At 41.0% G+C, this 25,443-nt stretch overlaps 2 protein-coding genes across 4 annotated transcripts in view; one reads left to right on the top strand and one right to left on the bottom strand.

Moving 5' to 3' along the window:
- Positions 1 to 972: 972 nt before the first annotated feature.
- Positions 973 to 25,339, bottom strand: NOL8 (nucleolar protein 8). Its single transcript, XM_088456894.1, has 17 exons — positions 25,004 to 25,339; positions 22,976 to 23,132; positions 21,814 to 21,876; positions 21,558 to 21,636; positions 19,472 to 19,625; positions 17,988 to 18,056; positions 14,993 to 16,933; positions 13,639 to 13,755; positions 13,406 to 13,519; positions 13,134 to 13,227; positions 10,452 to 10,599; positions 9,716 to 9,799; positions 7,421 to 7,698; positions 5,564 to 5,690; positions 3,903 to 3,970; positions 1,681 to 1,763; positions 973 to 1,300 (listed from the first exon to the last, which is right to left on the bottom strand). The coding sequence occupies exons 2-17, from the start codon at positions 23,106 to 23,108 to the stop codon at positions 1,247 to 1,249; spliced, it is 3,606 nt and encodes a 1,201-aa protein (XP_088313020.1). The 5' UTR covers positions 23,109 to 23,132; positions 25,004 to 25,339; the 3' UTR covers positions 973 to 1,246.
- CENPP (centromere protein P) overlaps positions 25,199 to 25,443 on the top strand; it is a 475,725-nt gene continuing 475,480 nt past the window's right edge. Inside the window, exon 1 of one of the 3 annotated variants that reach the window (XM_088456903.1) lies at positions 25,199 to 25,436. The gene's annotated coding sequence lies outside the window, so the exon portion shown is untranslated. Of the gene's footprint in view, positions 25,442 to 25,443 lie in introns of all 3 variants that reach the window. The other 2 variants (XM_088456902.1, XM_088456900.1) reach the window with 2 other exon arrangements.

The following is a 25,443-nucleotide window of genomic DNA, read 5'->3' as shown; positions in this document are numbered from 1 at the left end:
ATACACACAGCCTGAAGGTAATTTTATACATTATATTTAATAATTTGTGCCTTAGACAAAGTTTGTGTACATTAAACCATCAAAAATCAAAGGTTTCATTATCTTAGTCATGCCAAAATTATTCTGTATTTCGGAATATTTGGATATGGGAGACTCAACCTGTACAGCGTTTGCCAGAGTTATAATCTCCAGTCCACAGCCTTGTATCTGTGACACCTATATCCCCTTTAGCATGTCCTGGGCTATCCAATATTCTTACATTCCACAGTTTCTAATATAATCAATAAATGACCAAGACCACTGATTGTATTCAGTTATGGAAGAAAGGGATTAATATGTTGCATGTTACCCATTTAATGGGTCTCCAGATTCCCCAGCATTGGAGTAATACACCAAACACACTGTATGCATATTAGCAGAAATAAGAATGGGAAACACACACGTTTTAACAGGTTTAAGATGTCTTTACCAGATTTTGGTTTGGCTTTTCTCTGATGGAAAACAGAACAAAGAAAAGACCATCAGCAGTTTGTAGGCAATCTGGGCATGTGCCATATTACTCATGAACTGTGGTGATACATATAGTTATCAGATGTCAAATGACAAATGGGGCCAGGTCTCCAGTTACACAAACTCATCTCAGTGTTTTGAAAGAAAATAAAAGCACATATTAATGAGAAATGAGACCGTGGAGCGTAGACAGCTCATGTAGTGGTGTAGCTTCAGGTTTCTAGCAGTTCGGTTACTTTGAGATAATAGGACCAATTAGATAACATGATTAGCAAGACTGGAGCCCAATGTTTTGAATGACAGGATAGCCTTCCTTATTATGTGGCCAGCTTAATACATCCAAGTGTATTCTTTTTTATGTTAGACATATCGGAGACCACTTTTCCTCTTTATACCCACTACGATAGACAGTTAATACTAGTCAATAAAACAATAATTCTAAACAGAACATTTGTTTGTTTACATTTTTTTAATTTAGAAATGGAAAGTTCAAAAAATATTTTCACAGTTCAAATGAACAAACAACTTGAAATATTTCTTTATTTTTACATGTATTGTGAATGTGCTGTTCATATAAATATAGTTGATGTTTTTTTTTTTTCTAGTAAACGGAGAAAAACTGGTTCTTGAATTATTTCTTCCACGGGAAGCAGTTTCATGGCTCACAGGAGCACAAGCCCCACATAATGTGCGGTGACGCTGTGTACACGCGTGCAGAGGGGACCAATAACAAACTTTACTGTTTTGATTTTATTTTCCTTTTAGCATCTTTATGTCTTTTCCTGCATTCCTAGAAAATCAAAGAAAAAAATTGAGAATGAGTAAAAATAATAAAACATAACAGCCAAACAGAAGTAGATGTTTTTGTACCCCCGACCACAGTAAACAACTGTCCCCACGCTATGCTCTCTTCACCTCGGACTGCATCTTATAAGTAATATTTTACACACAAGCCTCTTCATCTGTAATCAGAGTTGGCTACTGCATCTGACCTCATTGAGAAGGTGCAAATAAAATTGGAGATCTTGATCACATGTAGAAATTACTAATAAGGTGGCTGATTTCTTATTTATAACGTTTAAGATAGAGTAATATAAGCCAATATGATAACATATCTTCTATGAAAAAGAAAATAACATTCTGGGTTTCCTGGTCTTTTTTTTTTTTTACCTCCAACAGAGACTCTTGTTTATGCTCCCAGAACTCTTGTTCTTCCTCTGTTTTTGATGATCGGAAGAACATCTTTGGACCCGCTGTAGAGAAAATGAGCCCGGTAAAAAAAAAAAAAACAGTTGTTAAGTAACGTAGGGTCTGAGTCAGAGATATATGCAAACCCGAGGGTTTGCATTGACCTCTGATGGTGGTTTGACTGGGCGTGCACGGGCCAAAGGGTTCCATATGCTGCAATGCAGCTACGGCTCAGGAGAATCCACAGCACCGTTTGGGGGGTGTAGATGGCCTGTGTCTTAGAAATGTGGTGTCGGCCCCGGGTACTGGGCATGCCAAGGCCAGGGTCTGCGCCTTTTACCTCTAATCAGGCCCATGGTGCAAATTAGGGCCGGACTGCCCATCTGGCACTTCTGGCAAATGCAAATTGTCGGTCCAGCGTTAAAACCCCAGCCTCCCAGCGCTCTCCTCGGCCGGGGATAATGAAAGATGGGGGCGTACTCAGGGAATTGGTATGAAATACCGTCGGCCGCATGGCCGGCGGTTCGATTCCCGTCAGCGGCAGCCCGACAGAAGCAGAGTGCGACGCAGCGGAAGCCCGACAGCGCTGGAAATCCCGATCGTGGATAGGTAAGTATCCACTAACCTAACCCCCCTAACCCTCCTTAGGGGTGCCTAACCCTAACTTCCCCCCCAAGTGCCTAACCCTAATCCCCCCTATAAGTGCCTAACCCTAATCCCCCCTATAAGTGCCTAACCCTAACCACCCCCTTCCCCGCTGCCTAAACCTAAGTCCCCCGGGGGGGTGCCTAACCCTAACCCTCCCTCCCCCTAGCCTAACCCTAACCCTCCCGGGGGGGTGCCTAACCCTAAGTCCCCCCCTGGAGCCCTAAACCTAACCCTCCCCCCCCCCCCGGCGGCTGTCCGCTCACGGCGCCCGGTATCACTACGATCGTGATGCTGGGCGCCGGTCTTCCGGCGTCGGGGAAATGCGGGCGTCTACATCTAGACGCCCGGCATTTCACCCTTGCCGGGATAAGACAGTCGGGAAGCCGGCTGCCCGTATTTAGGCAGTCGGCTTCCCGATTGCCTCCCGTACTCAGGCCTCTCAGTGACTCCCAGCACACCCCTTTTGAGGCAATGCCACGGGCCTTTTGCGGGCGCGTGTCCATGACGACTGCCAGGGCTGCAAATACAGCAACTGCTATTACAGACAGCCTAAAATATGGGACGGATATCAATTTGCGCAGAAAGAAAAACAGAAAACAAACTTGACAAATAATTTAGTGAAATGGTCAGTGTGTTAAAGTATAATGATTAAGATATCTAAAGTACAAACAAAAAAGCAGAAAGAGAGGTACTAATCCTTTATGATTAAAATCTAAAATAGAGTTAGAAACCTAAAATAAGTGGAAAACTTAGTGTATAATATTCAGCTATTATAATCTTTATGTAACAAAAGTTGTCTTTAAATTGAAAGCAGTGCTGTTTCTCACTCTTCTTATATACTATGGAATCAATCTAATTAGGTGCGAAGGGGGCGAATTGACGTTGCAACGGCATAGAAACTCTGCAACGGCATGGCAACTCGCCCCCCTCACAGCCTGATCTCGCCCCGGAGCAGCCAGCCACACTTACTGGTGGGTGCAAGTAGCTTGGTTTGAGCCCTATAAATGTAATTTCTAAAATACACATAGGGAAGGAATGAAAGGGGGGAATACAATGGATTTATCACGGCAGCAGCTCCCGTCTAAAGTGACAGGAGTTCATTGTTTTATGGAAGCCTGTCACTTATCGTGGATTACTGCTTGCAACCTCCTGAGGTACAAGCAGAAATCTATCCAAAGCAGAGCTTTTGGACCCCTTAACTGCATCCCGTCTGGCTTTTGGGCGCCTTAACTGTCTCTTTAGATGGAAACGCTGCTTTACGCGGCTAATCCTCTGCATTTTGGGTGCGACATCTGCGATAGTGATGGGCACCCAAAAACAATTGAATAGATTCTGTCAGTATAGACGGGAGCTGCAGCTGCAATAAAACAAATGAATTGCCCCCCAAATAGATTCATAAATGTCATATAAACAATCTGAAGGTTAAGATCTAACAAAGTAAATTAGGAAAAAATATGGCAACACACTGAGATATATAGGTAAAAAACAAAATAAACTTAGATTTGAGTCTGCAGATGGCAGTCAAATAACACCAGAATATGGAGAACTGTACGTACCTTTTAACCGTTCATCGTCTTTCACAAAAAAGAAAAATTTGATGCTGTTGCTTATGTTCGGTAAAGTGCTAGAATAGTAGAAAGGATAATAATTAGGTTTGGATATTATTGAACCTGTGTCTGAAGAAGCTACTGACGTTGTAATTAAGGCGGAGAAACGCGTTATAAATTATCCCCATCACTCTACGAAGGCTGTAAATCTTTGCTGAAAGCAGTAAACCGGACCCGGATGTGAAGCACCTACTTCTAATCATTTCTCCAATCTAGCTGTATAATCGGTGAATACCAGCAGCAGGAGGTATAAAGTGTGTTTGTGCCCACTGGGAATCTGGACTTTTCTCATTCAGCTAATGCAAGAAGCCTATCATAGAGTGTTTTACGCGGTGTGTGAGACCAATTGCTGTTTACAAATTAACAACTAATGCATGATTAACAAGTTGTGAAAAGGATCCTACTAACTAGCATGTGCTTCTAGTTACAGAAGTGACTGTTTACAAAAATTTTTATTAACAAAAGGCCTTGAAAAGTTCTTACTAACCAGTATGCTTTCAGGATCATTGGAATTTCTGGCTAAGGGCAGAAAAGTGCAGTTATATTAACGTTTATTTATGCTGGGCTTTGTAGTTCACTACTAACATGCTGAGCTAATGGCCAACTCAACTGCTGCTAATTAACATATTTATGCTTTGTGTGTAGCTTATTATATATGTCTGTTATTGAATGTACCATTATTAATAAATTGAATGTTTCAATTCCTAACAGTCAAACAGCGCTCTCTCTCTTTTTGTGCTTCATAAGGAAATTATTTTATCATATAGAAGGGAGCAATACCTTCTAGAAAGCAGCAGTCCGGCTAGATTAATATTGTCACCAGTTAGACTAGCGGCCTGACTTTTTTTCTTTGCGTGTGTATTATTGAATTGCACTGTTTCACTTAATAAGTGTTCTTCACTGTTTTTCCTGATATGAAAGATATATTTGATGCTCTGAAATTATAGCTTTAAACTGTTGTACATTTGTAGACTGTTCTCTGACATTTATTATGTATAAAGTTAGTGTACAAAAAAAATAATAAAAAAATATACGTATCCCGTATTTCAAACCAGTTGCTCGTAAAAAACAGTTGTCACATCTAAGAGGGGAATTCAATCGTTGTTTCAAGTCTGATCTCCAGTTTAAAGTGACGGAAGTTCAGGGGGCAATATTCTATTGATTTGGGTGCCCATGCCTTTTTGCACCCAAAAACACCGGGTTAGTTGTGAAAAGCAGCTGAACCAGTGCAAAGTCCTCAATAGCGCAACCAAACAGTAGTTTGGGCGCCTGGAAAACTGACTTTTCACAGATTTTGACGCTCCACCCCAGAAGGCATTCGCGCACGAACGGAGCAACAATTGAACTGCTCTGTCGGGCGCCCATTACTTACATTATGAAAACAATTAAATTCCCCTCGAAGTGTCTTGTCTACATGACATAAATGCAATCTATTAAGGTAAATGTTTAATGTGAGTCATTTGACAAGAGTGCGCTATACTTAAAATATAAATGGACAGAGTGAGGCTAATGCAAAAATGTCATTCAATTCAAGAAACACCGAGAAAAATCTGCAAATAAAACATACAACTCATTCAAATTTGTCCACTGGTGACAATTAGAAGCTTTACCTTGTTTTGACTTTGGCTGTCAGAGTTGTGTCCTCCTCCTCTTCTCCTCCAGAGCTGCTGTCCTGGAATCTAGGGTCTTCCTGCCACATCACTTTGGCTGGTTTGATAGTTTCAGTCTTATAGGGCTCTGTAAAGAGGTCATTTGGAACCAATCATTTACACATACGCCAATACATGGACACGTTGTATATGAACTGACAAACTTTGTTGTTATTTAGGTTAAGTAGTGCATAATGACAATATGTCAGAACTGGTCAATAATACACTATGGTTGTACAGTGGTCACTGAATTAAATACACCTTTCTAGTACTAGGCAAGAGTCTCCATTTACTTACAGAACAGCCTAAACTCTGCATGGCATGAATTCAGCAAAGTGCTGGAAACAGTCCTTAGAATTCTGGTCAATGGTGACATGATAGCATCATGCAGTTGGTCAATGGTGACATGATAGCATCATGCAGTTGCTGCACATTCAATGCTGCAAATCTCCCTTTCCACAACTTCCCAAATGTGCTATAATGTATTGTGATCTGGTGACTGTAGAGGCAACTAGAGAACATGGAACTTATTGTCATGTTCATGGAACCGGCTCGAGATTAAATGAGTTGTGACATGGTGTATCATCATGCTGAAAAGTTGCCATTAGAGAACGGGTAGACTGTGGAACAATACCCAGGTAGACTCTGGCATTTAAATATCGCTTAATTGGTATAAGGGGCCTAATCTGTGCCAAGAAACCGTTTCCCACACCATCAGCACCTGCCTGAACCGTTGACATGGATGGATTCATGTTTATGACAAATTCTGACCCTACAAGGACCATCAGACCAGGAAAAGTTTTTACTATCTTCAATTGTAAAGTTTGGGTGACTGTGCCCACTGTGGCCTTGGCTTCCCGTTAGTAGGTGACAGTAGAGGAATCTGCAGTGCTAGGGAAAAGGCACTACATAGTGCAGGTAAACTCCAATATTGAAGGGACACAGAATGAGGTAAGGCACGCTATCATTTACCTCATACTACCACTGGGATGAGATCTGCACTTCAGCCTTCAAATTTCAAAAGAGTGGACTATGGGCCTGATTCAGAGCCACTCGCAAAAAGCGAGCGCTCGCTCTGAATCAGGGCGGCCGCATGTTTTTTTTTGTTCGGCCTCCTAGCCGTTCGCTAAGCTGTGGGTGACCACCCACAGCTTTAGCGAGCGGCCAGATGATGGTCGCGATGTCAGTGGGGCCGCACCCAAATGGCAGGCGTTCCTTCAGGAACGCCTCCGTTTGGCTAGCTACCCTCCCCGGCACGCCTACCAAACGGGACGAGCTGTCGATCAACATCGACAGCCTCCCCTTTTGGATGCAGGCGCCAGAGCGAGTGATTTCTGACTCGCGCGTGCGCACTGCCCGGCCATCAACCCGCCTGTAGGGCAGATCTGACGATCTAGACTCATATCCACTGTGAAAAAGTCTGGCTGCAGGAGATCGGATGAAGATTGGACAGCGTATCGTGTGCAGAGATGCCGGGAGAGTTTCAAGGGAAATCGGACACATCGTTGGAACGTGAGTATAGTCAGTATGTGTTTGGGCACCTTCAGGTTCTTCATTTAAAGCTACATCTGTTGCACAACTGCTAAATGTATATAAAATACGTTTACATTCTTTGGATAGTAACTAACCACACTTTCCTTGCCTTATGGTAGAAACTAATACTTCAGATCTAAAAGTTTTCCCTGCCAGACAAAGCTGCACTCTGCAGTCAGAGATTTTACTGATTTACGGCAATAGTCATGCTGTATAGCTTGGAAATACCACTAAGTGTGTTTGCATGTGCTTGAACAATTCAGTGAATATTTATAGCCTTTTTACCATCCTGAGACACACTCTCCTCTACTGTAGTCCCAAAGAAAGAAAATGTGAAGCCCACAGGCTCCTCGGCCTTCTGGAAGCTGAAAGCTTTGTTTGGCATTGCACTCTCAGCTTCCATCCTCTCCGATTCCTCCTCTTGGTCCCACGCGGTGGCTGTGGTATCAGACATTGATGTTCCAAACGCCTCTTTTAAGTCTATGGCCACTTCATGGTAGGTTTCTTTGGAGACTTCCGGTAGCTTTTCTGCTTCCAGACGCTTTTTCTTCCTCTCAGATTTGCTGGGGAAAACAGGATGAAATAGCTCTCACATAATGGCACCTATGAGGACAGTACCCGCTTCCAACTGAAACTACATGTTATGCTCTAAACTGCACTATGGTTAGATTGGAATCTTCAATAGCAGGTTATCTGCAACAGTGTTTGATTCTGTTCCCCAATGCATAAATAATATACTGTATTGAAAGCTTAACTATTTTAATGACATCCAAGTGATGGGGACTGGGTCTTCCAGATTTACCAGGCATGGTAGGTACATTTCTTTTTTAGGTATACTTAAACCAATGCAATTAAGAAGCAACAATATAAAATAAAAAAAAAAGGATTGCCAAGGGAGGTCCAAATGCGATATTGGAATATAGCTTTTTATGACTTTCACTTTTGAAAACATATGAATTTCAAATCAACAAGAGAATGTGCAAAACATTGTGTAAATAAGGCGGACAGATCGCACTGCCACAGGTTGCTACTACAAGGAGACAAAGGTGGTGTCTGAAACACAGAGGTCAGGAGTAGGAAGTGCAAACATGAAGGCTGCAACCTAAGTGATGTGATGAAAATGTTAACTAATGCCGCAAGCTTTCATTTTGCCATCTACATTACAGATATGCAATAGTAAGGCGTTTTTTCTTTTATATAGCCATTAGCTTTCTATTTATGAAATTTGTTACGTATAGGTACACTTATATTTTGTTATTACAGATACGAATAATAATTTATGCGTTTGCACATATACAGTTGTGTCCTCATACATATTGCCGCAGTCGTACCAAACAGCCCTTCTTGGCGAGATAGGACCCATGTGACTTGGCTTGCGCCAAGCAATTTTTATTTTTATTTTACTCAAATGAAATAAGAACAATTTTAAAAATGAACAATTTAGATACGCGAGATCTACATTAAAATAAAATAAAGGTCATGGCTCTCCTTCTGCCCAAATTACAGTACTGCCAGTTGTGTCATTTAAAAAGAGAATTTGTTTTTAAAACTTCCAGTAACATTTTAGCCAGCTATAATTCCCTACTAAATATTATGAAAGTTAAAAGGTCATTCGTAAAAACGAACTACATTTTGGTAATAGGTTACCCATTAAATACCACTAAATATTCACAAACATATTACAGATGTAGTGCATGATATAACAGAAATAGAGGTTTCAAGTGATGTATGCTATAACAGAATTAAAGGTTCTTGGTGATGTGATGTATGCTATAACAGAATTAAAAGTTCTTAGTGATGTGATGTATGCTATAACATAATTGGAGGTTCTTAGTGATGTGATGTATGCTATAATAGAATTAGAGGTTCTTAGTGATGTGATGTATGCTATAACAGAATTGGAGGTTCTTAGTTATGTGATGTATGCTATAATAGAATTAGAGGTTCTTAGTGATGTGATGCAATGTATGCTATAACAGAATTAAACGTTCTTAGTGATGTATGCTATAACAGAATTAAAGGTTCTTAGTGATGTGATGTATGCTATAACATAATTGGAGGTTCTTAGTGATGTGATGTATGCTGTAACAAAATTAAAAGTTCTTAGTGATGTGATGTATGCTGTAACAGAATTAAAGGTTCTTAGTGATGTGATGTATGCTATAACAGAATTAGAGGTTCTTAGTGATGTGATGTATGCTATAACAGAATGAAAGGTTCTTAGTGATGTGATGTATGCTATAACAGAATGAAAGGTTCTTAGTGATGTGATTTATGCTATAACAGAATTGGAGGTTCTTAGTGATGTAATGTATGCTGTAACAGAATTAAAGGTTCTTAGTGATGTATGCTATAACAGAATTAAAGGTTCTTAGTGATGTGATGTATGCTATAACAGAATTGGAGGTTCTTAGTGATGTGATGTTTGCTATAACAGAATTAGAGGTTCTTAGTGATGTGTAGATTGGGTATGTAGGTCATCCCAGAACACAAATAAACAGATGCACACACTCAAAAGCTGTGTCCAAAACACATTGATACTTTGCACAGATAATTTGTCTGGATAATTATGAGATTTACCTTTCTTTTTTCTCTTCCTCTGTTCTTGTTTCAAGCGCTGCATGGTCCTCCTTTGAGGGATCATATTGGAGGGCATTCAGATCCCTGGAAAAAAAAAAAAAATAATCATAATGAAATGGACAGGAATATAGTGGACAGGCTATGGTGAGAGTAGACCACCTCTTGTTTTTTTTTACATTTTTTGCACATTTTGAATCAACTTGAATCAACGTTACTTAGCTGTATACCTGGAATAGTCTCTCGTTTTATATCCGTACAATCCTTAAGGGCTGCAGGATTTCTACTTGTTGAGGAAAATAAATCAATACTGTAGTTCTTTCTTGTTTTAAACAGCAATTTGTCAAGCTCTGCGGATTCCTCAGTGTACCGATGTTGAGCACCAGCAAATCATCCACCCCCTGCAGCCCTTCAGAAACATCATGAGCCCAAGAGAAATAATCCAAATCAGCTTCCTCTGCTACCTTAACGTCCCTTATGGAAGAACTCTCATAATCGTACTGTACCCTCCCTAGGATGGAGCCAGCGCTGAACTCTAACTCTACCGAGAAGCCATATTAAGAGACATCTTCAAATGCTATCTGGAATGATGAGGTAACTCTAAATAGACCATGTACTGACAAATTAATTATTCTTGAGTAACTGACATCTAAGTCACGTAGCTCTTGATTAAAGAGTCACTATTCTCTGTATCATTCCACAAAGCTCCTGAGTGCAGTAGGAAACACACTGGTCTTACTTGAACTCTTTCGCTTTGGCTGCCTTCTTGCTCACTGGCTTTTGCTCCAGGTTAATGTTTAGGACACTTTGCAGGATGTCCAGATTTTTCTTCTTCTCTACTGAAAGATCATTGTCTTCAATATCATCCTGAGATTTCTGCAGCTCTTCTATAAGAAACAAACCATAAACATAATCTATAAAAAAGTATATTAAGACAACTTTATAACTATTCCATACATTGACCTTTTTAATATCAATGTATTGAACAGTTGGTAGCATGGCAAGAATAAATAACTAAAAGAGAAATAGAAAAAAATAAACGTGCTAGGAGAATATTTAATAAACAACAACAAATACCATTACATTACAGACAGCAAAAGTTCTCATTAGACCGCCTATAATTGCTAGCAAACAGTATTGAACAGGTTACTATGGCTTAGAGCAGGGATACATTTCTAATATCAAAAAGGTATTGGCTCACTTTATAAAGAATACATACAATGTAATAGATGAAATGCAGCTGCGAAAACAACAAAGGGCTTGTTCATGAGAGAGATTACAATCTAGTGGCAAAAAGGGCACAGCTAATGCTGGGTACACAGGTTTGGCCTTTTGGCCGATCCCCCGACCTATCTGATGATTGGTAAGTGGATATACACTTACCAATTGTTGGCCTGAGGTGTCGGACCCAACGTCACAACTGGGCAGGCATTTAAATTTGACCGCCCAGTTGAGCTGTCGCTCACTACCAAGTCCCTGCAGCACGTGGACAGGCGATCAGCAGGTCACCCACACACCAGCAGATGCACCACTATATCTGCAGATTTATCGGCAAGCTGCTGTGCTGTATAGCCAACGCAATATGTCTGAACGGCGTTGTTCAAAAACATATTGGGGGTACACACCCGCCTACGCACTCGTGATAGATCGCCCAGTGTGTACCCATCTTAAGAGGAGAACGTGAGGCTCACTGCGGAGATTAGGACAGCAGTGAGTGTATACCAGCATGAATGAGTGGAAGTAAGGCAAGTTCTTATAAAGAGATGGACTTTCAAAGAGAGCTCACATCTGGAGGAGTCTCTGTTTTGGCGTGGTAGTGAATTCTATAAGTGGGTAGCATCAAGAGAAAACTTGTAGAGACAAGTGATTATGACTTTCATGTGTTTCTAGCAGAAACGGTAAGACATATGATCGAGAAATAAAGATTGATTGTTGTCTGCCTAGAGATGGCACTAGGAGCATAAACAGCAATTTAGTAATTAATTATATATTTAACCACAGAAACATAAAATTTAATTAAGTATTGTGAGAAGAGGACAAAGCATTGTGGGTGTACAACAGATAGTAAAAGAGGAGGGGAGAATGTAACAGAGGTAGAGGCACTGGAAGACTTGTTGCATGGCTGGGTCCACTATAATTCTGGAGGAGGACAACAGCCACATCTACATCTACACAGGACCCTGCATGTGCTTAGGGACTGTCGCAAAATCCTCATCAATTCCTGGTAATTCATTTCGCCTAAGGGTTACTTCAGTCCTTATTGACTATTTCTATCTATATGACTGTGCATTATTTGGGAGGAAGTTCCTCCAAGGTTTTATCAGACATGAGTTTTGTGCATTAATATGTGGCTTTTATCCATTTATTATCACCTTTTATTCTGTGTCTATCTATTTAGATGTGATTTCAAGGTCATTATATTAAATTTGTGTTATCTACGACCAAATCTGTCCATTAGTAATCTTGTTTTAGCGCTGGTTTCCATATATTTTGTTTTTACTCATTCAAGGGGCTGACGCCCCCTCTTTTCCTGCAGCTCTCTGAGAGCGCTCAGGTTTTTTGTTGTCAAGTTTTGAGAGAATGCCTTCGAGAGGGTAGGTTGTAGGGTTTGGTGATGAGACGAGTGCAGAGACATTTTCATGGCAGAATGTTGAATAGAAATCCTGACATGATCCCTAGTGTAATATTGACAAACCTGCAATCATGCGCTTCCTTTGGAAATAGTTTCTCAACATGTGCCGTAGTGATGAAGAGAACAGGAAAGTAAAATGAGGAAAGTATAAAAACTAGTGGTAGCAATAGGGTGATGAAAAGAGTGGATAAGGGGGGAGCACAGACGGTTTAATGGTTAGCATTACTGTCTCACAGCACTGAGGTCATGGGTTCAATTCCCACTACGGCCCCAACTGTGTGGAGTTTGTATTGTGCTTGCGTGGGTTTCCTCCGGGTACTCCGGTTTCCTCCCACACTCCAAAAATATACTGGTAGGTTAATTGGCTCCCCTCAAAAAAAAAAAAATTACCATAGTATGTATTGTTTGCGACCATGTGGTAGGGAACATAGATTGTGAGCTCCACTGGGGCAGGGACAGATGTGAATGGTAATATATTCTCTGTACAGCGCTGTGGAATATGTGTGTAAATAACTGGTAATAAATAAGTAAATAAAAGGGAAGCAAAGAGGAAGGTGAAGGAAAAGGAACTGTTAAGATGTGAAGCAAACACAGATTTCTATGCTACTTTACTGCAAGTTTTTGGAATTTAAATACAAATAAAACTGTGATCCTAAGGCCTTGCAAACATTGGGGTTCCACTGATGCATGTAATGCACATGCTGGAAGCCTATGCTAAGGCCCAGATACTTCCTCAGTGCACTTGGCACAGAATGAAGCCAGTTCTTATGTTGTGTCAGCTCTATTTACCTGCGTCCTCCTCATCCCCACTACTGTTTTCTAGGAACATCGAGTTCATTTTGAATCGTTCATCGGTTCCAAAGCGGGACTGCAACTGCATGAGCTGCAGATTTTATAAAGAAAAGATACAGGGCAGTCAAGATGAGGAAAAAACAAAGGAAAGAAAATCACTTAACATAATAAAATCCTTCCTTACAGAACATCTCAACCATATAAACGTTGACAGCCCTTACTTGTGTATTTCTTTACAAAATTGACAAATTTAGGGAGATACAACTGACCTTCTCGCCGGACTTTCCTTCATACTGAGCTTTGATTTGAAATCTTTCCTCATCTTCATCATCAGACTCTTCACCACTGCTTTCAAATAGCTTGGCGGCTACTGGTTTTGCTTTCTACATGAATCAAAGATATAAAATAAAATAAAAAAATCAATAACATTGCTATAATATAGCTGTGTAGTTTATAAACCGGTGTCCTCCTGGTTTACGGTCTGATCTATAAAAGTTCTTACTTCGTTGTTGTGTACGCTTCTTTTGTCAATGATCCTTGCTTTATCTTCCTTCTCACTTTCTGTCTCGGACTCAGAATTAAACATAATGTGCTGGCTCTTCTTTGAGGAGTGAGAATCCTGAAAAACAAAAAGGTAATGATGCAAAAAGTTGGATAATTTCCCTTTGATTCCATTTGTTAATTCAGTTCTGCATTGTACCCCGTGGCATCCTTCAAATTGGTGCAGATGATCTTTAGTACACATATTGTAGTGGGCAGATGTTTCAAACCCTCTAAAGAGACCAAGTGCCCAAAGTAACCAATCAGATTCTAGCTATAATTTAGCTATACAGTCTATAACATGATCGCTGGGATCTGATTGGTTGTTATGGGTAAATTCTACACTTGTCCTCTTTGGAATGTTTGATAAATCTCCCCTATAGTATAAAGACAGACTTACAGCAAGCAGAGCACACAAACACTTCTACTGCCCAATACAAGTGTAGGTAAGCTACTACTGGCTCATATGTTTTTGAGCCACCAATATTAAACTTCTGCTATAAAAGGACTATGGAGTTTGTAAACTTTCGCAAGTAGGCACTGCATTCTTATTGTAGAAATTAGTGACAGCATAAACATTTAATATTTAAATCAAAGGTTTTATGTATCAAGCAGTGAAAAGAGTGAAGTGGGCAACTGGAGAAATTGGCAATAGCAACCAATCAGCTTTTACCGAATGTACTTGATAAATGTTATTTCAATGCTGGTTGGTTGCTATGGGTAACTTCTCCACTCTTTTTACTGTTTGATACATCAACCCCAATATCCTTGTTCCTATCAATTGCACTTTGCATAGTTTTACTTAGAATAATGAAAAGTGATCTAAACTTATGGCCCAATAAACGTACAGATGGAGCATGGTTATTTCAGACAAACTGCACATTGTGCTAAGACCACTGCATTCACACACTCTGTATTGTGTAAGCAGAGCCAATACTTCACAATTAATTTTCTCCATGGCAAACATATGGTGCTTTGCATTGCTGGTCTCAAATCAACATGCTCCCATAGTGTTCCCACTAGGCTGTTTTAGCGGGGCACCGTGCCATGCCCGATTTTAAAGTGTCAAAATGCTCCCTGCCCTTATAGTGGCGCCCCCACCCACGGGCCTAGGTGTCCCAAAGTTGCGGTTTATCACACGGACCCCCCCCTCCCTCCCCCAGGCGGCCGCCACACTTCAGCTCTCTGCCCCCAGTCTGGCATGAACACTACTCCCGCCATAGATTATGAAACAAACCCAACAAGAGCTGCAGTGTTGAAGTGTAGAAAAACTGCAGCTCAACCAAATGTTTCAAGCCTCAAAAATGAGTTCTCACCAGCTGAAGCAAAGCTCCTTGGATGGTCTGTTTTTGCAGCTCTCTCTCTTTTCTCCTTTCCTCCATTGCTGCCAAACGCTTCTGGTTATCCTGCAGCTGTTTGGCTTTTGAATGGGTCTTCTGCACTGAGGTGCTGCTCTGGGAGACATTGGGTTTGGCAGCCGCTGATGTGGAAGAGCAGGAATCCTCATTGCTGCTAGACTCATCACTACTGCTGCTACTTTCCCTTTTAGGCTTCTCTTTCAGTAGCTTCTTCTTGAGAAGTTTGGATGGTTCCTGTACACTATTCTCTTTGGAGCCTGAAATTAGCTTTACTGTTTTTTTACCTTCACCAACTTTTGGGTTCACCGCATTGCTGACATGTATAACAGCTGTAGTCAGAGCACAAGAATTTGTAGAACTGGAGGATGAATACATGGAGGTTTTTAGCTCAGAGGTTGCTTGTGACAGCAGAGATCCTATACCTTTAAATGCCGGTGGCCTAATTGGAGTCTCTTTCCTTTTTTTCTGCTTTGGTTGTTCATTGGAGCTATCGTCATCTTCTAATATGGAGGCCACAATGTCTTCTGGCTCAATACCCTTCTTTTTTTTCAGGTTTTTAACAATTGGCGTTGTAGTGTCGCTATTAATATGATCCAATCCTGTGGTCTCTACGTTTCCTCCTTCAGTTTTGTCATCAGCTGAAGATAACTCCATAATTGCTTTTGCTGACACTTTAGGACCTACCAGATGGAAGTTTTGCTTCATGGATTTGTATTTGGATACATCTGAGCAGGAATCACTGCTGTCTGAGTGGTGTGTACAATTACCTGACTCTAGATCTCTACCATTTATATCTTCAGACTTCGGTTTATTCTTTATTGCATTGGTATCTTTAGAGTCCTGCTTACTATTTAATTTTTTCTTTTGAGCAGAACGTATTTCAGGTTGCAAAGTATCAGTTATTGTCTTTATACTAATATTATGGTCACGTTGGACATGTTTTGTATCTGCTATGATATCATCAGTATCGGCAGAATAACAGTCATGTTCACTATTTTCATCTATATTATCACTATCGATCGCTTCCTTTGCTAGTGCCTCCAAATCCCCTATTGACAGGTCCAGCCGATAGCAGTTCTTCATCATCGACTCATATTCCTCGTCTGTAAAAGAATCACTATTGTCTGTTCCGTAGTCATTACTTTGACTGTCTGATTCACTATGTATAGCTTCTTTCATTTTATTTGTGCCTTTTGGGCTAAAGATATCTGTGGACCCCAATGTACTATTTTGCGGTTTTAGAGAAAAGGACATTTTTTCGTTTACACGAGTCTCACTCTTTGCCTTCTTACTGACACTGTTGCAGGTCTGGGCAGTTTTTGCGACAGTGATGATCTCATCCGTATCCGCAGAGTCATAGTCATCTTGAGTATTACAGTTGGATTTCCTCTCTTTCTCTTCTGCCCAGTGAGTTTTGTAGCTCATCTTAAAAGAGTCAGTCACCACTTCCATATTGGAATCTTCAGAATATTTTACACCTCGTTTTGTGGTTTCCTCTCTTTCTAGAACAGCTCTGAGTTCTTCCTCAGAGTCATACTCATCATCAGACATGCTATTGAAGCTCCTCTCCCTCAAGCGTCCATGGTTCTTTATACTAGTAGGCTCTCTCATGTGTGGTGATGCCAACATCTCATCTTTGGTAGAGTGGGCAGAGCCTTGAGGGGTTCGTGCACATTTCTCTCTATTCTGACTCTCAGGTGTTTCATGATATATATGCCCTTTAATTTTCTTCTTTTTTGGACTCTTAAAGGCTGGAAACTCTCCCCTGCGTTTTCTACTTATGTCATCATCGCCCCCTTCCAGGTGCCAAGTTAGCTGGGATACAGGGGTCGGCTCAAGTGTTTTGTCATCTAATTTTTTTATGTTGTGGCAATACTTTGAGGGATCATATTTTATGACGTTCACTTGAGTAAAGGAAGACCACAAATGTATTATATGGAAGACAGGTAAAAATTATTTAGCAGCAATAGTCACAGATACCTGCTGGGTAACAACAGTACACTACTACACACTTGCAGCCCTTCCTAAAACATCAAATGCAAACATTTAAAAAAATTAACAAAAAAATGTCAAAGCTTGTCTTTACTGTATTTAAATAGTGTTCTCTGCACTGTTTTAGGAGGAACTAAATTTCCTATGTATGATATGATAGAGCAGAGGGTGAATTATACTATCTTAACGACTTCAAGGAAGTCAGAACAGCTCTGCTTATTCAGAGAAGCCTTTTATGGCTGCTCACAGCCACACTCCTATACAAATTCCCAAATCATGCAGTCAGCATCATTTATGAAGAGCAGGAATTAGGTGGTGCAATGCATCTATAGAAGAAAAATTGCTACCATTACAGGGCTATTTGTGTCCCCATTTATTTAGCATAAGAGCCCTGCAGCACCACTTAAAATTATGGACACCACCATATATACACAATCTCCATCTCATTTAAATATCTTCCTCACTAAGCTAAATATTATTTTCATGGATTTTGCGCATCCACATGCAGTTTTGTGGATATAGTCACACGGTCTGCAAACACAATTTTGTAATGGTATGACGATAACTATGAGAGACACTTACACCCTTTTCATAAGTCACCCAGTAGCTATTCTGACTAGTCAACAGTAATCTATGCAAGATCGGTTTTACTTCATATCGTTTTTACGTTTCAAGTTCTAATAAAAAAACAAAAAAACACAAGTTCATTTGCAGTCAAAATATACAACATAGCATAGACCATTTTCACAAAAGGACATCATGGTAGTGTACAGAGAGAGAGAGGAGAAGAAAAAAACAAAAACAAAACAGTGGTCTTGATGCATGCAATGGCTATTATCCACTTTAAATATTATTCTTCTTTAGTAAGTTTTATTATGACTGTTTGGGAAAAAAGGATTTTTCAACCAATAGGCGAAATATAACACACGATACATTCAGCTGGTATAACGGAAAAGGATATCTTGCTTTGTTTGTTTCCTTTCAAATGTACAACAGGCAGCACTCTCCCATACTTGCTGACCACCCAATTCTGAAAGAAATGACATTATTAAAAATAAAATAGCAAAAAAAAAATTAATTCTCCTGTATTATTTTCTTTCAATTATCTTTTATACAGTTTCATAAACCGATCCTTATAATAAAAACTTCAGCTGTTGTTTAAGGGTTCTCAATTAGTTACTATAAAGCACGCTAATGCTATAGGCACTCCAAGAGGATTCTGATGGAAGCAGTAATATCATGTGTGGGCTACTGAAGCATACGTGACATCAGTGTAACATTGTAGCGTCTGAACAACTGTACAAAGCAAAAGTGATTGGGAGCCAATCTCGGCATCAAAATACCGATGCGGGACTATAGACAGGCGTTGAAATCCCGACGCTAGAATCTAAACAGACGGCTTCCCGAACTAAGGTAAGCCGAGAAGTGTTAGCACATAGGCGCGGGGAGGGGGCGGGGGGTTAGGTTTAGGGACGCCCAGGGGGACTTGGGGTTAGGTACCACCCAGGAGGGTTAGGTTTAGAGTGCAGGGAGGGGGGGGGCAAAAGGTTTAGGCACCCCTGGGGGAGGTTAGGGTTAGGCACCACTAAGGGAGAATTAGGGTACTTACCATCCCCAGTCAGGATTTTCAGCGTTCGGGCTTGTGGCGTCAGGATTTAGTCAGATGGCTTTCCGACCAGCGCCCTCTTTTTCACCCTAAAACGCATCTTAGTTGCAAACTAATGCAACAAGTTGGATTCAGTATACAACACTTGAATTTCTGCGTGTGACTGAGTCTAAAAATGTTACGAAGTGCTATTTTACAGCGGATGCATTTTTTTTTCCATGCCAAGTTCCATTGTACTTCGTGTACACACTCGGTTGCATCCAGATATAAAAGTGTTGCAAATTAAATTAACCAGTGCAGTCTCGTGAAGTGGTTTGTCGGATTAGTTTGCAACTAAGACGCATGATTGGCAAAAAGGACGCACAGCACGAGCTCGGTTGCGCAGGACCCGTGTCTCCCACTGCATGGCGTATTCTGGCTATGAGGACACATTAATCTCAGCTACTTATTTCTAGCAATTCTAGAAACTCATTTAATTATTTTCTAAAACTGAAATGGTCCTTGTGATCTATAGATATACCTAAATTAATAACTATTATATTGTTTATAATACATATTGTTATACAACCTGTGAATTTAAGTTAATGACATTAAAAGTAAACCAATTTTTTAAACATTAGTATACTTTCATGCAGTCTCATTGCGCCTTGAATTAACTCCCATGTTCCCATTTGGCAGCAGTACACCACATCACATAACGGAAAAACATACAATCTGAATTATTTTACCATCACAGGAGGATGTCTGGCTAGCCTGATGCAGTCTGGTTAATATCATCATACAGAACATTAGCATATCAAGAGCTGTACAAATAACATACAGGCATTTAGAAGACCTACCTTATGATTTGGAACTTCAGTACCCGGTACAGCAGCCTTCATCTGGAAATCTGTTACTCCGGCTTTCTGTAGGGACTGCACCATGTCATGCCGCAAATTACTTTGTACTTTAGGTTTCCCCTTCTCTTTGGCTGCTTGTCTCTCTTGTGACAACCTGCAAAGAACATGAAAGACCCAACAATAAATTTATTGATCACAAGAAGCTTTGCAATATTGTATATCTGCTAGTAATAATGATCACTCATATGCATGTGTATGCCAAATGAACCCCCGTACATGATGTACATTTGGGTCTGGTTTAATGTGCTTCTCCCTGATGTGAATGTAATGCTGCCCTTTTGAAGGCTACTAAACCAAATATACATTTAAAATATCTATTAACAACAGACACAAATATATGTACCATTATACAGAACTTGTGTGTTGACATTGTATCTACATTTACATATGCAGCAAAGTACAATCTATTGTTTTCAGTTAACAGCCATATAAGAGGCAGATTTAGGCATTTAGACCTATCACTCGCAACTATATTTGATTTGATCAGAACAAATTAAAAAGCTTGGAACAATCAGCTGCATCCTGGAGGCACAAAATTGCGCTTGACAGAATTGCAATCTTCATCCAAACTGCAGGATCAGATTTAAGGTGCGTACACACTGGGCGATTCAAGTGGACGACTGAACGATAATGATATCGTTATCGTTCACTTTATCGTCCATTTTTTTACCTAAATGATGAACGATAACGATGAACTACATGCGTTCCTGCAGGTCGTTCATCGGGCAAACATGCAGGCCAACCTGACGATATTGTCAGGTTGCTGCATGTTGGGGAATGGGGGAAGAGAGCCCGGCGCTGAACGATATTGTTAATGATATCGTTCAGGGGGTGTGCTCAATGTTATGAACGACATTGAGCACACCCTGCCAGGGACACACTAGACGATATCGTTCAGGGAGCATATCGTCTAGTGTTTATGCTCCTTTGCATCCAGATTTGTAGTTATTCTGCATCTTCACACACAGTGATTTGCTATCAGCTAGATATATAATGTCCTAAACCTGGCCATCCACATTGTAGCACGTACATGCCCCTTTAGTCCTATGTCCTCCTTTGTACCGGCTAGGACCCCATTTGCCCAGAACAACCCAAATTATTTGTGGCATATATCCAACAAGGTACAAGAAACATTCTTAGAGATTCTGGGCTATGTAGACATTACAGCATTACTTGTCAGCTGCAGCACTCCAGTTCCACCACATCCCGAAGCATTGTATTAAGGTGCAGTGACTGTGGAGGCCAGTGGGGTGCACTGTACTCATTGTCATGTTCGTAGGATCAGCTGCAGATGCATACTTTGAGACATGGGAGTAAAATGTATTAATAGTCAGGTTTACAAAGCCGCCGATGACTGGCGGCTTTGACTGATGGATTTCATAGGACAATAGTAATTTTAAAAACCCCTCTGATTTAGCATGAATCACTGTTGCCCTTTTCTGCAGTTTTTCAAAGCTGCTGATGATTGGCGGCCTTGACTGATAACGTATTATGCTGCTGGAAGCAGCTATTAGAAGTTAGGATGATTGTTCCCACAAAAGGGATGACACATGGTCAGCAACAGTAATCTGGCAATATGTTGATTATACCAAATTCTGCCTTCACGATCTGCATGTTGCAGCAGATATCAAGATTTGTTGAACCAGGTGCCATTTTTTCCAATCTTTAGATGTCCAGCTTCGGTGAGCCTGGGCACTCTGTAGCCTCAGTTTCCTGTTTTAAGCTGACGGGAGTAAAACCTGCTGCGTTTACTGCTGCTGTAGCCCATCCCTTCAAGGTTCAACATAAAACGTACATTCAGAAATGCTCTTCTGCACAATACGGTTTTAAAGTTATGGTTATTTGCGTTAGCCGCCTTTCTTACAGCTCGAGCGAAACTCTCATTACAGGGCTTTATCGCCCACAGTACTGCCACTCACTGGATGCTCTTTATTTTATTCACCGTTCTCTGTAAACTCCGGATCCTGCACAATATGACACAGATAACAACAGACAACCAGGATCTCAGTAGATGGTATACTCTTACCTGTTTAAGAAACTTTCTTTGGCCATTTCAATTTGTAATACTCCTCCCTTCCACTTTGCTTTGTTTAGTACAGACACACCTAAAAAATAAAAATTCCACTAACTAATGTTTACAAGTTACACTATTGCTCTATTATAGGAAACTAAAATAACATTGGCCACATAGACACACCCAGCATTGGCCGTAACTCCAAAAGACAGGGATGTCCACACATAGGAGTGGTTACAGCTTCATTCAAAGAAGAAAAACTACATACATTTTTTCAGGTCTGTATCTGAAATGTTGATGTTCAGGTAAGCAAAGGTCTTTATGGGGTTTCCTGAAAGAAATGGATACAGCATGTTACATTGCTACAAAACTGTCTAATGCTGCATACACACGTAAAGATGTTCTGTACAACCATCCAACTTGTTGATTGGTTGGAATAAAAATCTGGTAACATATGGGAGTAACTGATGATCAGCAATTTGCCCCTAAATGCCAGAAAACAGATGAAAATGGTCGTTCAGACAAGTTTGTTAAATGTCTGATCTAAACAATTTGTTCAAACAACAGTTTTTGTCCATTTTCCGGAGTTTGGGAGCAAATTGCTGATTGTCATTTACTTTCATACCTTACCAAATTTTCATTCCAACCAATCAGCTAGTTGGATGGTTGGACAGAAAATCTTTAGGTGTGTATGCAGCTTTAGCAAGATTCACATAACAGTGCACAATTCTTCACATTCATGTAATGTGGTGGGAAAGAGCACAGTAAATTTTATAGGTACAACTATTTTCCTTTGTGCTTGGTTTTAAAAGCTGCATAGCACATCTTTCCTGTAGTTGCGCTGAACAGCCCCTCACAAAGCGCCACATCCCGTGCAACCCTGCTAGCGACGGGCATCTATCTTTGCACAAAATACGTCTAAGTCACAATGTGATGTGAGTAGGATGCACTTAGAGACAGTGCTGATTAATTTGGTATGCGACACTTGTATATCTGTGTGCGACTGAGTCTCACAAAGTGCTACGGATGCAGTGGACGCAGCGTTTTTTCCACGCCAAGTTCTGTATACAGACTCAGTCGCACACAGATATACAAGTGTTGCATATCAAGTTAATCTGCACAGTCTCCTGGTGCATTATAGTTGCATTGCATTGTGACTAAGATGCATTTTCAGCAAAACAAGCAGAGTTGTACGGGAGCTGGCGACCATGTTGCCCTGCATGGCGTACTGAGATAGATGCAGGAGGACACAGGACACACTGTAGATCTTTGAAAAACAGCATCAGTTTTACCTACATCATAACTTGCAGGTCATCACACAATTATTTCTGTATATTTTTTTTTCAATAACTGGATGACTTGTACTTGGTTCACAAATTGCCAAAATGGGTAATGCAGGGAAAAATATTAGTTCTTTCCAAAATCCATACCGTGTTCATCTTTCCTGGAAATGATGTCCACATCATCCACCTTTCCAAATTTACCAAATCTGTCTACAAGTTCCTCATCAGTGACAGAAGGACCGATTCCACCAACATATAAACGCTTCAGTGTGGTCTCCATGCGCACACAAATAATATTTTCAGGCTTTAAAACACAAAAAATAAACATGATGAAAAAGTTTTTTCTTTCTAGATCGTTGTACAATTGCTGCACCTCTCTATAAGTCACTACACTGACTCCCCATAACATTCAGAATATACTTCAAGCTTCTCATTCTTCCACACTGTGGAAGAATGAAAGAGCGTTCGCTCTGAATCTGGGCGTTTTTTTTTTTTTTGTGCGGCCCCCTGGCCGCTCGCATAGCTGTGGGTGACCCACAGCTATTGCAAGCGGCCAGGATGATGGTCGCGATGGTCTTGACCTTCGCGACCATCGGGGCTTGCAACGAGACCCTTGTGGTAAGGTCTCGTGGCCGCAAGCCCCAGAGAGCTTCTGGCTCTAATAGAGCTGGGCCACCCACAAATGGCAGGCGTTCGCATGGGAACGCCTCCGTTTGTGAAGCCACCCCCCCCGCCAGGCCTACAAAACAACAGCCGCCCCTTTTGTAGTGAGCCACAGAGCGAGTGCTTTTTGCGCTCACACGTGCGCACTTTGCCACCATCGACCCGCTTGCGAGCAGGTCTGAATCAAGCCCTGTGCTCACAACATTAGACATCGCCCCTTCCCTGGTAATACACTGCACTTACTGAACTCCCTACTAGAAAATGAGAATATAGAAAGCACATGAGAGACCAATATAACAGCAAAGGTAAAAATCAGATTGTAATAAATTAGGGGGTTCAATCAGAAATAGATTTACCATGGAGAAAATAAATCAACTAATTATAATCACCAGTAATTCTATTTTTTTTTCTAAACGCTCTATGGCAACTCTTATAATGGATAACTCTCCTCCTTAGATAGGTAGATCTATTAAAAACTCTTAAGCCGCGTATCCACTAGCCTATATAATGAATGCTAACAATACAGTTAATTATATCGGCCAGTGCATATGCCGTCAACGACCAGCGATGCCTGCTCCGGCAGGTCACTGACGTCGCTCATCGCCCGAATCTGCCGTCAAACCTGACGATATCGTCAGGTTGTGCAGGTTCACGGATGATAAAGGGTGATATCGTTCAGTGAGTGTGCTCAATGTCGTTAAGGGGTATAGTCGCAGTTAAACATCATTCTCTGACAAGTGCCAGGGGAGATGCAGTTTATCGAGCATGACGACAGGGGTATAGCCACGGTAAACAGGAACTATGCTGTTACAGTAAGTGGTAATATCTAAAGTGGAAAATGACACAGGGTAAGAGGTGTAGCTGATAGATAGATATATCTATATCTATCGATCTATCATCCGTGTTTTATTTTTTTTTCATCTGTCTCTACCTAAAGTAGAAGGGAAGATGTACATTTAATGTGATTGTATCTGTGATCATACTTGACGTCAGTATATTCTCCCTTTCCCAAAACTCTCTCCTTACACCCCTCCCTCATTTCTATGTGTGTTCCATGGGTCATTCGGGTCCTGACTCTCACTAACACTGCAGTTGGTGACGGCCTCTCTTGAAGAAAAAAAGAGTGGGGCCACATAAATAGAGAGCAATATGGTCTGGTACTGTAGTCTTGCGTCATCAACAATGCCGATATCTCACCTGATAGTTTGAAAATCCTTCAACCCTACGATGTAAAATGTTACAGGATAATCTACAGAATTTGTGTTTTATTATACGGGAAAAGAGCAAAGTGATCATGATCCCCCCTATATCACATGTAACCAATGTGCGTGTGTATAGCATCTGTGTGGTGGGGTCACATAGGAGGGGGGGCATATTATTTTAAAAAGGTGACTCCTATAGATATAGCCATACAGTGTCATGTACTCAAAGGAGATACTAGAGTCATTATAGGACTCCACAGGGTATATAAAAAAACAACATTAGAATAGGAGAAGCACATTGTACACTCACACTGCTTCTGTGCGCCCAGGAATTCCTTCCCCTTAGAAACACGCACACGACCGAGACGTTCCATTCAGCGCTCACACCGGAAGAACGTCACGTCTCGTGCGCACTATATCCCATGTACGTCAGTCTCTAGCTTAGCTGCGACTACAACTCCCGGCATGCCTTGCTGTCCTCTCCAGTTGTAGGCTGCTGGGCATGTTGGGACTTGTAGTCCCAAACCTGGGGACAGTACAACACTAGGCTGATTATTTCCCCGATGCAGACTGTACATTAGATGACATGTGTGTGTGACTATCGGGCCGCTCGGAGGAACAGCGCCTGTGCGTACTAAGGAGAACACAGAGCCGTTATCTCTCCCCGCTCCCTGCGCAGCCGCCGTCTCCCCCACGCACGCAGCGCGCTCATTTTTGAACTGGAGACAGTTGATCGGCGTCAGGTGAGGT

Source organism: Taudactylus pleione, unplaced genomic scaffold, assembly GCF_031769625.1.
Source record: "Taudactylus pleione unplaced genomic scaffold, aTauple2 ptg000726l, whole genome shotgun sequence".
NCBI classification, from domain to species: Eukaryota; Metazoa; Chordata; class Amphibia; order Anura; family Myobatrachidae; genus Taudactylus; species Taudactylus pleione.
This window is presented reverse-complemented; position numbering and strand designations above follow the sequence as displayed.

Bases quoted from the DNA above. Each gene is read 5' to 3' on its own strand.
- NOL8 (XM_088456894.1), bottom strand. From the start codon at position 23,108: ATGGAGACCACACTGAAGCGTTTATATGTTGGTGGAATCGGTCCTTCT. The intron at 9,800-10,451 runs GTAAGACCAGTG...TTTTTTTTCCAG, and splicing joins GCCAAAGCGAAAGAGTTCAA to GGATCTGAATGCCCTCCAAT. The intron at 7,699-9,715 runs GTAAATCTCATA...TGTTTTCCCCAG, and splicing joins GAGGAAGAGAAAAAAGAAAG to CAAATCTGAGAGGAAGAAAA.